We start from the raw sequence: 15,016 nt of genomic DNA, 5'->3' as shown, positions 1-15,016 counted from the left end.
TTTAATTTTTATTGGGGAATATTGGGGAACAGTGTGTTTTTCCAGGATTCATCAGCTCCAAGTCAAGTCATTTTCAATGTGGTTGGGGAGGGCGCAGCCCAGCTCCAAGTCAATTCACTATTTTCAATCTAGTTATTGAGGGCACAGCTCACTGGCCCATGTGGGAATCGAACCAGCGACCTTGGTGTTATGAGCACTGCGCTCTAATCAACTGAGCCAAACTGCCGCCCCGGGATTTAAATTCTTGATTTCACTTGACTAAATTGCTATTTGAGTTACACCTCAGGCCAGGACCCTGAGTGTATTATTATCGTCGTAATAATACACAACTTGTTCATTTATTTATTAACTCACTTAACAAACCTTGAATATCTGCTATCTATCTAATAGTATCTTAGGCAGTAGGATATAAACACCAAAAAGAGGACACAAACCCTAACCTCATGGGTCTGTGAACCTCCCAGCCTAGAAGGCAGACCTATAAAGAAGTCTGTGAAAATGTGAATACTATGCCAAGTGCTATGGGAAGGCGGAAGAGGAGCTGTAAAATGGGCTTGGATGCAAACTCAAATGACAAGGGCCAGACAGACAATGCAAGTAAGTGAAAAGGGGCCTGGTTACTGCAAAGTGGTGGCGTCTGGAAAGCACTTGTTCGTTATAAAAGAGGCAGCCTCTAGATGCTAGACTCGGGTAGTAGAGAGATGTAGTCTTCACTGTACAGCCTCTTGTACATTTTGAATTTTATATATGTGCATTTGTTACCTAGTTTAAAAAAAGATTTAAAAATTTTATTTTTAATTTATTGGGTGACACTGGTTAATAAGATCATATAAGTTTCAAGTGTACAATTTTATAATCACTTGCATTGTGTGTTCACCACCCAAAGTCAAGTCTCCTTCCATCACCATATATTTGACTGCTTTTACCCTCTTCTACTTCTCCCCAGTCTCCCACCATCAGATTACATGATAGACAGGTGTTAACCCTAAGGCAAAAAATTAGATGATTCTTTTTTTAAAAAAAATTGAATAAACTGTTTCAGCTGACTTAGAGGAGCCAGTGTGGGCACTAGCGCCCCAAAACAAAGAATCCTTCGAGAACTGGGCATTTTATGCTCAAGGAACATTCCAAGTGAGCTTTCATCTGCTAGCTCTGTCTTTACAGGTAACTGGCAGTCATTTTCTGAGGAGTTCCCTGACATCTAGGGCTTCTTCAGGGTAAATCTTGGCTCCCCATTCTGGTCTGCATGAAGTAAAGGGCTTAGGTTCAAGTCACACTCATATGGCTTTCAATTAGATTTTAACTATAATTTTTCCCAGTCAACTTTTAAGTTGCCTAATTCTTAAACATACATTGAAAACCAAGGATCAGGATTCATTTGAGGAAAGATGGCAATGTGAAAAATAAATACAGTGATACCTCGGTTTTCGAACATCTCCAATGACGAACATTTTGGTTTACGAATGTCGTAAATTTTACGGATCTATGGTTCATTAGATAGTAAAATTAATGCTAAATTTGCAGTTTTAGGGGTTGATTTTAAAGGTCTGGAATGGATTAATCCATTTTGCATTACTTTCTATGGGAAAACCGTGCCTCGGTTTTCGAATATTTCAGAACTTGGTCTTCCAGAACAGATTATGTTCAAAAACTGAGGTACTACTGTACCAGGGTACATGGCAATAGCCTTGGAGGAAACAAACATATAATTCAGGAGACAGAGGAACTAAACATTAGTATTGATAAAGTTAATTTATTTATGAGAACCCACAAAATGGAGGCCACTCCAGTGGCCCACCCCAAGTCACAAATCTAAACCCAAGTCAGCTTGTGCTGACGAAAACACCTGTCATGGAAACCTAACATACACCAATCACAATCTTCCAACTCAGCTTTTTTTTTTTTTAATTGGGGAAGGGAACAGGACTTTATTGGGGAACAGTGTGTACTTCCAGGACTTTTTTTTTTCCAAGTCAAGTTGTTGCCCCTCAATCTTAGTTGTGGAGGGTGCTGCTCAGCTTCAAGTTGTTGTCCTTTCAGTCTTAGTTGTGGAGGGCACAGCTCAGCTCCAGGTCTAGCTGCCGTTGGTAGTTGCAGGGGGCACAGCCCACCATCCCTTGCGGGAGTCAAACTGGCAACCTTGTGGTTGAGAGGTCTCACTCCAACCAACTAAGCCATCTGGGAGCTCAGCGGCAGCTCAGCTCAAGGTTCCGTGTTCAATCTTAGTTGCAGGGGGCGCTGCCCACCATCCCTTGCGGGACTCGAGGAGTTGAACTGGCAGCTTTGTGGTTGAGAGCCCACTGGCCCATGTGGGAATCGAACCGGCAGCCTTCGGAGTTAGGAGCATGGATCTCCAACTACCTGAGCCACCGGGCTCGCCCCCCAACTCAGCTTTAGTAGCTAGTTTACCTTCCCCTAGATAACAGGACTATGGCCTTATATGGAAATCCCTGCCCTTCTAGCCAATCATACCCTGTTTCCATGTTGCCTGTTTATAAAACTCGCTTTTGCCCCAAATCGCTGGGGAACAGTGCTTGTGAGACACTGCTCTTCCCCCAACCCATGGGTTATTTTCCCTTGAATCAAGGACATCAAATGCGTTACTAAATTATTTTAGTTTTATCATTTGTCAGTATCATAAAAGAGATCCAGAGAGATTGCGTTGGTTAAAAAAAATTAGATGTCATGAGAATAAGGAACACAACAAGAAAGCTGTGAGAAATTAAAAGCAGGATTGCTGAAATTAAGAATTACTAATAGGTAGTCTCTCAGAAAGTAGAGCAAAAGCACTAAGAATATATGGGGGGGAACGATAAGAATTTAGGTAATCAATTAAATCCCTATCTAAATAATGAGAATACCAGAAAGAGTGAAACAAGAATAACAGTAGGAAATTGTCAAAGAAATTATCGAAGATAATTTGCAGGGCTGATGGGGGACACACACATGTTCAGACTGAAAAGGCCCAATGAGTGTCCACCCAATGCAATGAATGTAGAAAGACCCACATCTAGACACAATATTTTGAAGTTTTATAACCCCAAGGATAAAAAAGAAAAATCCTACAAGATACCAGAAAGATAGAAACTGTCATCGTCAGGAAAATAAGACACTAGCTCTGTAACAATTAACCAATCTTAACTGTTTAGAATAAAATACTTCTGTTGTGGAACTTGGTAGGTTTTGTTGTTCCTTTTGGGTCCTGACTAAGCCCTTTTGACTCAATATCTTAGAGCATTTACTGGTAATTTCCCAATGAACTGCAATTTGTTTTGAGTTTTACTTCCTCAAATATTTTTGCATTGCTTCTATTAAAGGACAAACACAGAGCATTTGTACTCAGGGTACACATTCTCCTTCCATTTGACTGGTACTCTGGATAAACCTCTAGGTAAGTGAATTACTTCCTCTGGCCAAGGTGCTTTTCTTCCACACCTAAACTTATGGCCCTCTTATTTCTCTTATTGTGGTTTCTCTCTTTGGAGGCAAGAGGACAGTCACCAGCCTCACACAGACTTGGTTTCAATCCCAGCTCCACGACGTAGTCACACTGGCACTCACCACTCGTAGTCAAAGACCAAGGAATCTGGAGAGGGCCTCGGAGATCCTCTGTCCTCCCCAGAATCCTCTGTCCTCCCCAGAAATGGCCTCGGGATTAGCAAAACTGACAAAATAGATCCCAGCTGGTCTGTTGCAATCGTGTGCTTAATTATCTCCAGGAGGGCTGGAGCCATGGTGCTGTCTCTTGGCCAAACCTGAAAGAATGTGCTAACTAGTGATTAATGTAGTCCTATGCTAAGGTCTGAGACAGACTGGGGCAGCCTATACCAGCTTGTTTCTGATTTTGAGATTTGTCATGCATCCTAGTTTTGGCCATATGACCAGAGGGGTATAAAAGACCCCTTCTCGGAAGAGATTGTGGTTTCCCCGAGACCAAGGTATCTTGCACACATCTAGGTGGTTCATTACCTAAAATGCAGCACAACCTATGCAACTGAAAAAGGCCCCCTGGGAACTGGGCCTGGAAACTAAGACCTCTCTGCTGGTTGCCTGTTTCTTATTTTTATTTTTGTATTTTATCTTTATCAAAGTCCTATGTAAGTATACTACGTAGAGTCCTCTGAGTTTTTTCAATTATCCAACCCTGTGTAATTGCTAAAGATATAGTACTGTGAATGGGATAATTCAAACAGTTTTTGTCTTTATAATTTAAATCACAGCTAAAGCTTTGTTGGGAGAAGATTTAGAACCACTGATGGAGGCTGGCTGCTGAGGAATTCCTGGTTTGAATTCACTCAAGTACTATGACTGTTGATAGCAGGGAAAACACAGCAATAGAATTTAAAGGTGGTCAGTCCAGAGCCAGAGGAAATAGCTAAATGGATTAAAAAAGAAATTCAGGTAGCGGGGAAGTCGGTCAAAAATAATGTACCTTGGCTGGTGTTTGCTGCTTTGGCAAAAATGAAAGTAACTAGGAAAGAGTCCTAGGCTGCCAAGACCCCCAAGCTTTGGCTGGTTCTTTCTGTGAAGGGAAGGAACATGAGGCCACAGGAGAGGTGGGCAGATATTTCTTCTGGTCAGAATGAGACCCTTATCTGATAGATAACCACTAAAGAGACTCTACAGGGAGAGGACATCAAGAAAACAGAGGCAAAGGAGCTGTTCAGTCAAAAAGCTAAGTAGTCCTGTGGACTGATAGAGCTTCTTGAGGGAACACTGCTGAAATGGATTTAACACATTGATGTAGGAGCTCTTTTCCTGTCATTAGGTACTGCCAAATGAAGGGCATGCTTGGTCACGATCTCCTATTAGCTGCCACTTTTGCTGAAATGTGGGTAGATGGGCAAATTGCAAATCAGTTGAACTGGATAAAGGCGGGGGCACATAAAACACACCTTGTAAAGTGGAGCCATCCAACTCCACCTGTGAGTATTAAACGGAATACCCCTGAGGTTCCTGAAATGTTGAGGATGCAAGCAAGCATCTTTGGACTTGTTATATGATGATACCAAGATCTCCCCTATTTTATACCTTTGACTTAAGTAATGACTGATGCTGTGATAGGAGGGCCTCCAACTACTTGGACTCCACATGACCTTACTGAGGGAAGGTTGCAGTGAGAGACGTTATCACACATCTACTAGCATATTTGCTCTGAATTGGGCAGAATGATGAACAGAAAATCAGTATTGTTCAGAAGACAAGACACAGTAAGAACAAAAGGGTTGAAAAAAATCTCAGGGCTAGTAAAGCAAGTGGAAATGTTCATTAACTTTCTCTTTTCCCTTTTCAGAAAATGGCCACTCAGGAGGAGGCAGCTGAAGAGAGGATTTCCCAGTATGATTATGCTTTGCTCCCGGAGCTGTCTGCTCTTCTGGGCATAGATGCAGTTCAATATGCAAAGGAAGCAGAAAAACAGGAGCAGAAAGATCGAGGACAAATGCAGAAAGGCTTTAACTCAGAAATGCGCAGTGAAGCAAAACGGTTAAAAACTTTCGTGACATATGAGTCCGACCGCTCGTGGACACCACAGGAGATGGCAGCAGCCGGATTTTATTTCACTGGCGTAAAATCTGGGATTCAGTGCTTTTGCTGTAGCTTAATTCTATTTTGTACTAGCCTCCGGAGACTCCCCATAGAAGACCACAAGAAGTTTCATCCAGATTGTGAGTTCCTTTTGGGCAAAGATGTTGGTAACATTGCCAAGTATGACGTGAGAGTTAAGAATCCAGAGACACTAAGAGGAGACAAAGCAAGGTACCAAGAAGAGAAGGCCAGACTCGAGTCCTTCAAGGACTGGCCATTTTATGTCCACAGGATATCCCCAAGGGAGCTTTCAGCGGCTGGCTTTGCCTTTACAGGTAATTTGAAATCATTTTCTGAAGTATTTCTCTGGAGTTTTAAGATTCGATTCGATATTTCAGTTGCAATATTAGTGAATCTTTCCTCACTTGTTAAATGTGTCATAGTAGGAACAAGGTCTATTTTATTAAAATTCAACTTAAGTAATTTTACTCTAGCTTTATTTTATGTTTCATACAGTGGGTTAATTTGATATATGAGAGAAAGAGAGAGACACACACACACTTAAGTTTGGACCCTAGACAATACTGACTGCATTTGTAAGGTCCTGAAAGTAAATCACGAGGGCAGCCTGCCTCCAGTCTCCTTCTCACACATGTTCCTTTTGCTGCTCTTGCATGATCTTTCTTTGATTCTTTTAATTGCTGCAATATTGGAGGGGTTTTTTGGTTGGTTGGTTGGTTTTAATCTTAGGGCAAACTCTAATGTATAGGGCAGACTGCATTTTAGAAAATTGTACTTGTTTGAATTGTCCTAGCCATGCCATAAATGTACGACAGATGTGAATGAGAATTGTAATAACAGTAACAGCTATCATTTACTAAGTACCAGCTGGACATGGATTAAGCACTAATTCTGATCCAAGAAACTTGCCATTTTCCCCAAGTTCACAGTTGAATTTATTGAGGCTCAAAGAGTTTAAGAAACGTGCCTTAGTTTCCAAAGAAATTTCATGGCAAAACTAAGGTTTTCTAACTGCTGTACTTCATGAGTGCTGGGGTTTCTCTGCTTCCCCACTACTGCTCTGAGAGCTCAAACAGCAAAACACCAACTCTGGGAACACCTTGCAGGTGTGTTGAGTCAAACAGCTTAGTGGTCTGCATGTGAAGTATGGCCATGGCTGAGGGGTGGGGTCCAGGGCTTAGAAAATGGTCAGTTAGGGCAGCAGGGCTGTGAATGGAGATTCAGCCAGATGAGAGTGTGAGTGGAAAGACAGGCAGGAGCACGTCTTACTCATGCGCAGAGCAGTCAGCTCCCAGACATATGCCTTCTGGACTATCCGCAGGTGGCATTGTGGGGCAATCTAAATGTTTTCCTTTATATACAGGTAAACGGGACACTGTACAGTGTTTTTCCTGTGATGGCTGTTTAGGAAATTGGGAAGAAGGAGATGATCCTTGGAAGGAACATGCCAAATGGTTCCCTAAGTAAGTAGATAAATACCCTTTTTTTTTTTTTTAGACAAAACAAACTAAAGAAAGTCACTTATCTGGAATAGCATCTTCAGTTTTTATTTTTTTCCTATCCAAAGTTGGGACATTCCAGAACTTATTCAAGCACTTAAGCAAGAAAGGCCTGATTACATCATGAAAATTTTGAATTACATAATTTTAAAATAATTTCTTAAATGTTTTATTATCCCAAATGCAAAGACATGTTTTGCTAAGTAGAAGTTTCAGGATCTGCCTTAATTAACAAACAAGAATAATTTGCATAGGGATGATGTGAAATTATATACAGAGGGAGTTGGAAAGTAAAACAATGTTTAAGATGTCATTACAAATGGTTTCATGTACTGCTGATTATATACCAAATGAAAATATTGTATTTTAAAAACACAATTTTCATTATTGGGAATGGTCTTTAGTTCCCTGCTGAGAAAACGAAGTGTATTTTAATTATTTTTAATCCTATGTTTACTAGTATGTTGTACGTGACTTTGTACCTACCAAGTAGATTCATTCCCTTAACAATTTTTAAAACTTTCATTATGGAAAATTTCATACAAAAGTGGAGAGAACAGTATAGTGAGTAAACAATTATCAACACATGGCCAAATCACATTTCATCCAGAAATAATAATAACCAGATTATATTAATGTCAATCCCAGATATCATGTAATGTCATTTGTTGATATATTAGTATATAAATCTAAAATATATGATTATCTTTAAGAAACATAACCACAATATCATTATCTCTCCTAAAAAGGATTAACAGTATTTCCTTAATACATATTATCAAATATCTGAATTAGTGTTCAAATGTCTACATCCTCCCATCTCCCTCTCTCTTTACTGTTGGATAACTTGCATGAACATTCAAACACAGTCCATATATTACATTTAGTCAATAGGTCTCGTAAGAGTTTTAATTTATAGATTTCCCCCTTTCCCATCTTTGTCTTGTCATTTGCTTGTTAAAGAAGCCATGCAATCTGTGTAATTCCCTGTACTCTAGGTTTGGCTGAATGTGTTTCTGAGGTGTTAACATGTTTCTCTACTTCCTGTATTTCCTCTAACCTAATACTTGGATCTAGCAGTGCGATCAGGCTCATATTCTATTTCTTTAACAAACATTTGTCATACACCTACATGCAAAGAAGTTGTTGGTTGGATCTTAGGTCAACCCCCAAAAAAGCTGGGCAGTTACGTTTATAAGTCATCTTGTGCATGGACAGCCATGCTCACAAAAAAGGATGTCTATGATGTGTTAAATGAAAAAAGAAAAATGCAAAATAATATATGTAGTGTAAGCCCTTAAAAATGTGTAAAGGCACTCAACCTATATATGGACTTGTTTGAAAATACATAGGAAAATTTATGAAAAGATACAAAAATAAACAATAGATATGTAGTATCTGGATTTGGATTTGTTGTGAGATGAGATGGAAAGGGATTTTCATATTTTACTTTGTTCACTTCTATCTGTTTAAATTTGTGGAAACAAATGTGTACTTTATAGTTGAAAAGGAATAGTGAGAGGGGTGGGTGGGAGAAAGAGAACAAAGAAGGAGAGGAGAAAGAGAGAGAGAGAGAGAGATGGCGAGAGAGGGAGTCAGGAGGGGAAAGCGCTTCCTGACAAGCAGATAAGACAATTGTAGGGATGCATAAAACCAGATTGTTAAGTATTTTGAATGTTACTGTGGCTCCTTGACCAATTAGAATCAGCCCAATCATACTCAATGTTGACATGTACCTTACAGGTAGATACCGGATGAGTGTCAGCTCTGGCTTAGTGTTCATGGTTCTTGGGCACCTGTCTCAGCTCTGGCCTCAGTTCACTCTTCACTTATACTCAGGGCCACCATATTTAATGTCATTGGGTTATACACTGGGCAACTCCCAGTGACACTATTCACACAGAGCATCATGTGATTAGTACCAACTAGAGAGGCACATCCTGTCTGGAATGGCCCTGGTATGCCTTCTCTGACATAGGGCTGAAGGAAAGGTAGAAGCACAGGAGAGAAGACACCAACCAGTCCAGTAACCAGCCTCAAAGGGAAGGAGCTAAGGCCTGCTGATACAAACATAGGCAGGGCAGAGTTCAGAAGCTCAGGAGATAATGCAAAGCCACTTCCTATCAGACAGTAGACAAGTTACTCTGAGTCTCATATATAAAAATGCAGATGATAATATGTAGCTTGTAGAGTCATCATAAGTTATATAAAGTTATATGGAGCAAATGCCTTGTAAAAACTACCATGTATTATGTGAAGATAACCAACTGTTTCACCTTTTCTGTTTGTCATTGTGAGCACATGGTCAGCCAATAAATTTCAGAGCTAGAATGAGAACTAAGAATCCCCAAGTTTCTTGTTGGTTACTCTATCTCTTAGCTGCTTGGTCTTCAATTTTGTAGACTGGCTTTGTTGCTTATTTTATATACTATGGACAAAATGTCTGAGTATTCTTACGCTTTTTAAAATGCAATACTCAATAAATGTAACTGGATTTTATTGTAATTTTTAAAGAAAGTACCATGTATTGAGGGCCTCCTCAGTTCATAGTAAGGTCACCGCCCCATCCATTGTGTGCTAAATGGGTTATGTGCAGACTTGAGGCAATTTCTCAGAGGACTTGTACACCTGCAGAATGGGGGCCCTGTGTTGGTACACACACAGCAGGGGAAAGCCTCTTGGTTGAAAATCTGCTCCCTGTAAGTGAGGGGCAGGGTAAGACTGAAGAAAGGCTTGCCACTGCAGTCTAGTAATTAATAGAGTTTATTAAGGAAAACTTGTATGTGTGGCACGTCATGGGCAGCTACAAGATGAAATGGATCCCCACGGTGCTTGGCAGGTGCCAGAGAATTATATAGATACTAGTATGTGATGCTACCGGGTATGGAAATTACTTTATATGTTTGACCAGGTCAGGACAACAACCTGTTCCAGGAACCAGCACGTTGCAGGAGGCAGGGGAGGAGTGCTGGTTTACGTCAGTCAGTATAAACATCAGTTACGATCAGAGAGTCTCTAAGCGGGGTCTGTGGAACCCAACTTCTGTTCTGGCCCAGGTGCAACTTGCAGGACAGACAGGGGTTCCATGGAAAAGTCTCCCCTCCACACCCTGGCTACCCATAGAATGGTGGCCCTGGAATACATATGAATCATCTAAAGGAGTTCATTTTCTCATGTGATTACAAAAGAACAGTGGCAAGATTGGTCACATCCCCGTTAATGGCATAACCGGGGCTGACATTCTGGCCTCTTGATTCCCAGCCCACTTATTACAGCACTACTAGGAAGATACCTTAAATTTGAATTAGAGGGATTTTTTTTTCAAGTTAATTTAAACATTGCTTCTCTTTTGTGGAAAGGAATGTGCTTTTAAATGGTATTCAGTATGCTCTTTTTAATTCAAAGTTTATTAACTTTCATTGTTTAAGGATCCTTGGTGATGCTATGTTTCCCTGAAAATAAGACCTAGCCAGACAATCAGCTCTAATGTGTCTTTTGGAGCAAAAATTAATATAAGGCCCAGTATTATTATATTATATTATATTATATTATATTATATTATATTATATTATATTATACCTGGTCTTATATAAGACCCGGTCTTGTATTATATTATGTATATCATATTATATATATTATATTATAAAAGACCCGGTCTTATAGTAAAATAAGACCGGGTCTTATATTAACTTTTGCTCCAAAAGACGCATTAGAGCTGATTGTCTGGCTAGGTCTTATTTTCAGGTAAACACGGTGTATTTTGTTCAATAGATGAAATATATTGTTTTATATAATTCCCCTTACTGACAGTATCCTTCATATAACCACAGGAACTAGATTTAGTCACCGTAATTTAATAAACAAAAAGAACCCCCAGCCTATGTATTACTATAAAGCAGTCTTTTTGATTGTATTATATATTGTTTCAAGAAAAAAGATAATCTGAAGATTTAATTATAAATTATTCATGTTGTCACTAATAGAAATAAAGAATAGTTTATATGAGAATGGTGATTCTCATAAAAAAATTTTTTTTAAATTGGGGTGACAATTGTTAGTAAAATTACATAGGCTTCAAGTGTACAATTCTGTAATACATCATCTGTATATCACATTGTGTGTTCACCACCCAGAGTCAGGTCTCCTTCTATCACCATATATTTACCCTCATCTACACCCCCCTTCCCCCTTACCCTCTGGTAACCACTAAACTGTTGTCTGTGTCTATGAGTTTTTGTTTCTTTGTTTGTCTTGTTCCTTTTTGCTTTCAGTTTTATATCCCACATATCAGTAAAATCATATGGTTCTCGACTTTTTCTGACTTATTTTGCTTAGCATGATCATCTCAAGAGCTATCCATTTTGTCACAAATGGCAGTATTTCATCTTTTCTTATGGCAGAGTAGTATTTCCATTGTGTAAATAAATTTTGAGATACATCTTTTGACAGTTTTATTTGAAGTTTAATAAAATTCACTAATTTTAAGTATACAATTCAGTAAGTTTTAACAAATATTCATTGTGTAACCATCACCACAATAATAGAGATATAGGACATCTCTATCATAGTTTTGGGGTAAATTTTAATTATGTTTATTAATTATAGATGTGAATTTCTTCGAAGTAAGAAATCCTCAGAGGAAATTACTCAGTATATTCAAAGCTACAAGGGATTTGTTGGCGTCACGGTAATTTACAGCAGCATTTTTCCCCCTCAAGTTTCCTTTTGATTACCTAATAATATCTGAATTAGAAGGGGATGGGCATTCTTTTTTTTGTCATGGGCTGTACTTCTTTCTTATTCCTTCTTTCCTTCCCTTACCTCTCATCTGGCAGAGTGAAGAAAATCACATTCTCTTGCTGAACTAGAGCCCTTACAATTCCTTTTTCCTGGACTGGCTTTCGATTGGTCTGTCTGCCTTCCTGACAGTCTTCCCCTCTTTGAGGCCTCCTCACTTAGCTTTCCTTGGCTCCCCCATCTGAATATTGGGAACTTGGCACCGTCATCCATAGTGAGGGCCTCTGAGTTGCTGCCTCCTAGCTGGTTATTTTATTAATAAGGATTCCCTAGTGGCAGATGGTGGAAAAACCAACCCAAATTGGTTTAAGCTTAAAAAATGAATTTATTGGCTAATATGACTCAGATCAGAACCCTAAAGAGAGAACATGGCCTGAAAGTGGGGGAGAGGTGTTTCCTTAGAAAGAAATCTGGTGCAATTATCAGAGAAATATCAGCTGCACCCCAATACCCAATGCCCTTCTGAATCCAGTTTTCTTTCCAATATTTCATACTTCCTTATTAGCTAAAGTACCTGTGTGATATCTACATGTAAATCCACTTTGGATCTGGATCTCTAGAAGCAGTGACCCCAGAAGGCTTCCTCTGTTAGGTATAAATAAACATTCATGGGTTCTTTTCTTTTTTGCACTATATAAAAAATTCCAACATTAATAGAAATAAAAATTAAAGGCATGATCTCCAACAACCCTGCCACTCAATCCAATGAAACTCTCCATTGGGGGAGGGGTTCTTTCCATTTTTATTCATAGATTGGTGTATACTCTAACTCAAAGTTGATAACTTGAATTTTAATTTCCTTCAGGGGGAACATTTTGTGAATTCCTGGATCAAGAGAGATTTACCTATGGCATCAGGTAAACATTCAGACATAGTCCAAAGTCTTTGCTTATTTATTTCTTCATTTGCTTTTCTTTTGTCCTCATCCTTTTTATAAAAATCCTTCCATTTTCTTCTCCATTTTATGGTGCCATAGTCATTTAAAAAAAATTTATTTTCATAAGATTTCTGGTCTTCTGGAGTGACTTAGTTTTTTAGCATAAATGAGCATAGGGAAATATGGCAGGATTGGGTCCTTGACTGACACTTCTCCTAAAACAATTACAATTTCTGGATAAAAAGATTTTGAAAGCATTCTTAAATGGATCCATGTCTGTTAAGAAACTAAGTGTGAGATAATAGAAAATATATATGGTATATATTGGTTTCTGCCCCCAATTCCTGGCACAGAGCTCCTAAAACCCTTGTAAATTCCTAAGTGATAAGAACATCTTTTGTTCTAACGAGGCGACTCTGGGTGGGCTCCTGAATGGGGCCTGGTCACTAGAAAGACCAAGGCATGATTAGAAGCTTGGACTTTTCAGTCTTGCTTCCCCATTCTCCAGAGAGGGGAGAGGGGCTGGAAATGGGGTTAGTGATCAATGTGATGAAGCCTCCATAAAAACCCCAGTAGTACAGGGTTTGTGGGGTTTCCAGGTGAGTTAATATATCCACTTTGAGAGGGTGATGCACCTCAACTCCATGGAGACAGAAGCTCCTGCTCTTGGGACCCTCCCAGGTCTCAGCGTATGTATCTCTTTATCTGGGTGTATCTTTCATCATATCCTTTAAACATAAGTGTCACCCTGAGCTCTGTGAGTCACTCCAGTAAGTGAAGTGGAGTGGGAGCAGGCCTGTGGGACTGAGCACTTAACCTGAGGGAGCTGACACTGCCTAGGTAGAGTGTCAGAATGGAGTAAAACTGTAGGACACCTAGCTGGTGTCAGAGAATTGCTTGATGGAGGAAAACCCCCACACATCTGGTGTCAGAGGTGTAGTGTGAGAGTCAAGGAGACACACAGGAGGAAAAGATTGAGGATTTTCCAATATATTAAGTATATGCAGATTAAAAATGAAGTGACGGCAGAAATCCTGGGATTAAGTGGAACTCTGAAACTAACTCATCTTTAGAAAATTTGCAGAAACAAGTTAACAGAAGTTTAATTTTAAAGTCCTTATAGGGCACAGACAACAGGAACCAAATCCCAGGACCCACCTAAGGTGGGAAGTCTAATGGAGACCAGTCCATAGAGTGGACACCTCAAAGGGCAAGAAATAAATCTGCCTGGTCTTAAGGGATTTATGAGGAAAATTTGCCTCTTTCAAATCTTGGGTAAGAAGTGAGTCTCCTCTAGCTGTTTTTAATTTTATTCTGATGTTAGATGATGAAGAAATAATTTTTAAAGGTTTTATTATAGAAAATTTTCAACATATACAGAAATAAGACAATAGTATGTACATACCCACCACTCTGCTTCAACAATTTAACTTGTGGTCAGTCTTGCTTCATCTAAACCCCTTTCTTCTTCTTCTTTTTTTTAAATTGGGGAATATTGGGGAACAGTGTTTTTCTCCAGGGCCCATCAGCTCCTAGTTGTTGTCCTTCAATCTAGTTGTGGAAGGCGCAGCTCAGCTCCAAGTCCAGTTGCCGTTTTCAATCTTTAGTTGCTGGGGGCACAGCCCACCATCCCATGTGGGAATTGAACCAGTCACCTTGTTGTTAAGAGCTCGCGTTCTAAGCAGCTGAGCCATCCGGCCGCCCCTCTGGAAGCTCAGCGGCAGCTCGTTGTCTTCAATCTAGTTGTGGAGGGCACAGCTGACTGCCCATGTGGGAATTGAACCAGCAACCCTTGACTTTGTTGTTCAGAGCTAGTGCTCTAACCAGCTGAGCCATCTGCCAACCTCCTTTCTTCTTTTTTACTTCTCCAATTTTATTGAAGTATAGCCCAAACATTGTATCATTCTATCTGTAAATGTGAAAGGATAACTTGAGCACTTATACTTGCAATATGAAAACTTGTTGGTCTCACTGTACGCCTTTTATTTAAGCTTATTGCAATGACAGCATCTTTGCTAATGAAGAACTAGGACCTCTTTTAAGAACTGGCCCCAGGCACCCCCTATGGGAGTTGCAGCTCTGGCCAAAGCAGGTCCTTTACACAGGTGAGCCAGTAGTTTCTACCAAACTCTTGCCTTGCTGCTCGTTTAAATAGCACATGCACTTCATGATCCTGGGCTTGTATTTTCTAGTCTCAACAACCTCCACTCTTTCAATCTTTCTTTGTATATCCCTTTTCCTTGCTATATCAGAAATCCTCTCCCAGTTTTCCACACCTCCCTTGGGTAGAGAAGCT

The 15,016-nt window shown here is 39.7% G+C and overlaps 1 protein-coding gene across 1 annotated transcript in view; it reads left to right on the top strand.

Moving 5' to 3' along the window:
* Positions 1-22: 22 nt before the first annotated feature.
* Positions 23-15,016, top strand: part of NAIP (NLR family apoptosis inhibitory protein) — a 35,707-nt gene continuing 20,713 nt past the window's right edge. The window contains 6 exon segments of the mRNA XM_019728072.2: positions 23-3,391; positions 5,044-5,210; positions 5,294-5,861; positions 6,911-7,010; positions 11,652-11,733; positions 12,649-12,700. Coding sequence (XP_019583631.2) covers positions 5,169-5,210; positions 5,294-5,861; positions 6,911-7,010; positions 11,652-11,733; positions 12,649-12,700 — 844 coding nt within the window. The 5' untranslated portion in view covers positions 23-3,391; positions 5,044-5,168.

The sequence above is a fragment of the Rhinolophus sinicus genome, linkage group LG03, assembly GCF_036562045.2.
Source record: "Rhinolophus sinicus isolate RSC01 linkage group LG03, ASM3656204v1, whole genome shotgun sequence".
NCBI lineage: Eukaryota > Metazoa > Chordata > Mammalia > Chiroptera > Rhinolophidae > Rhinolophus > Rhinolophus sinicus.
Note: the sequence above shows the minus strand (reverse complement) of the source record. Positions and strands in the feature narration are given on the sequence as shown.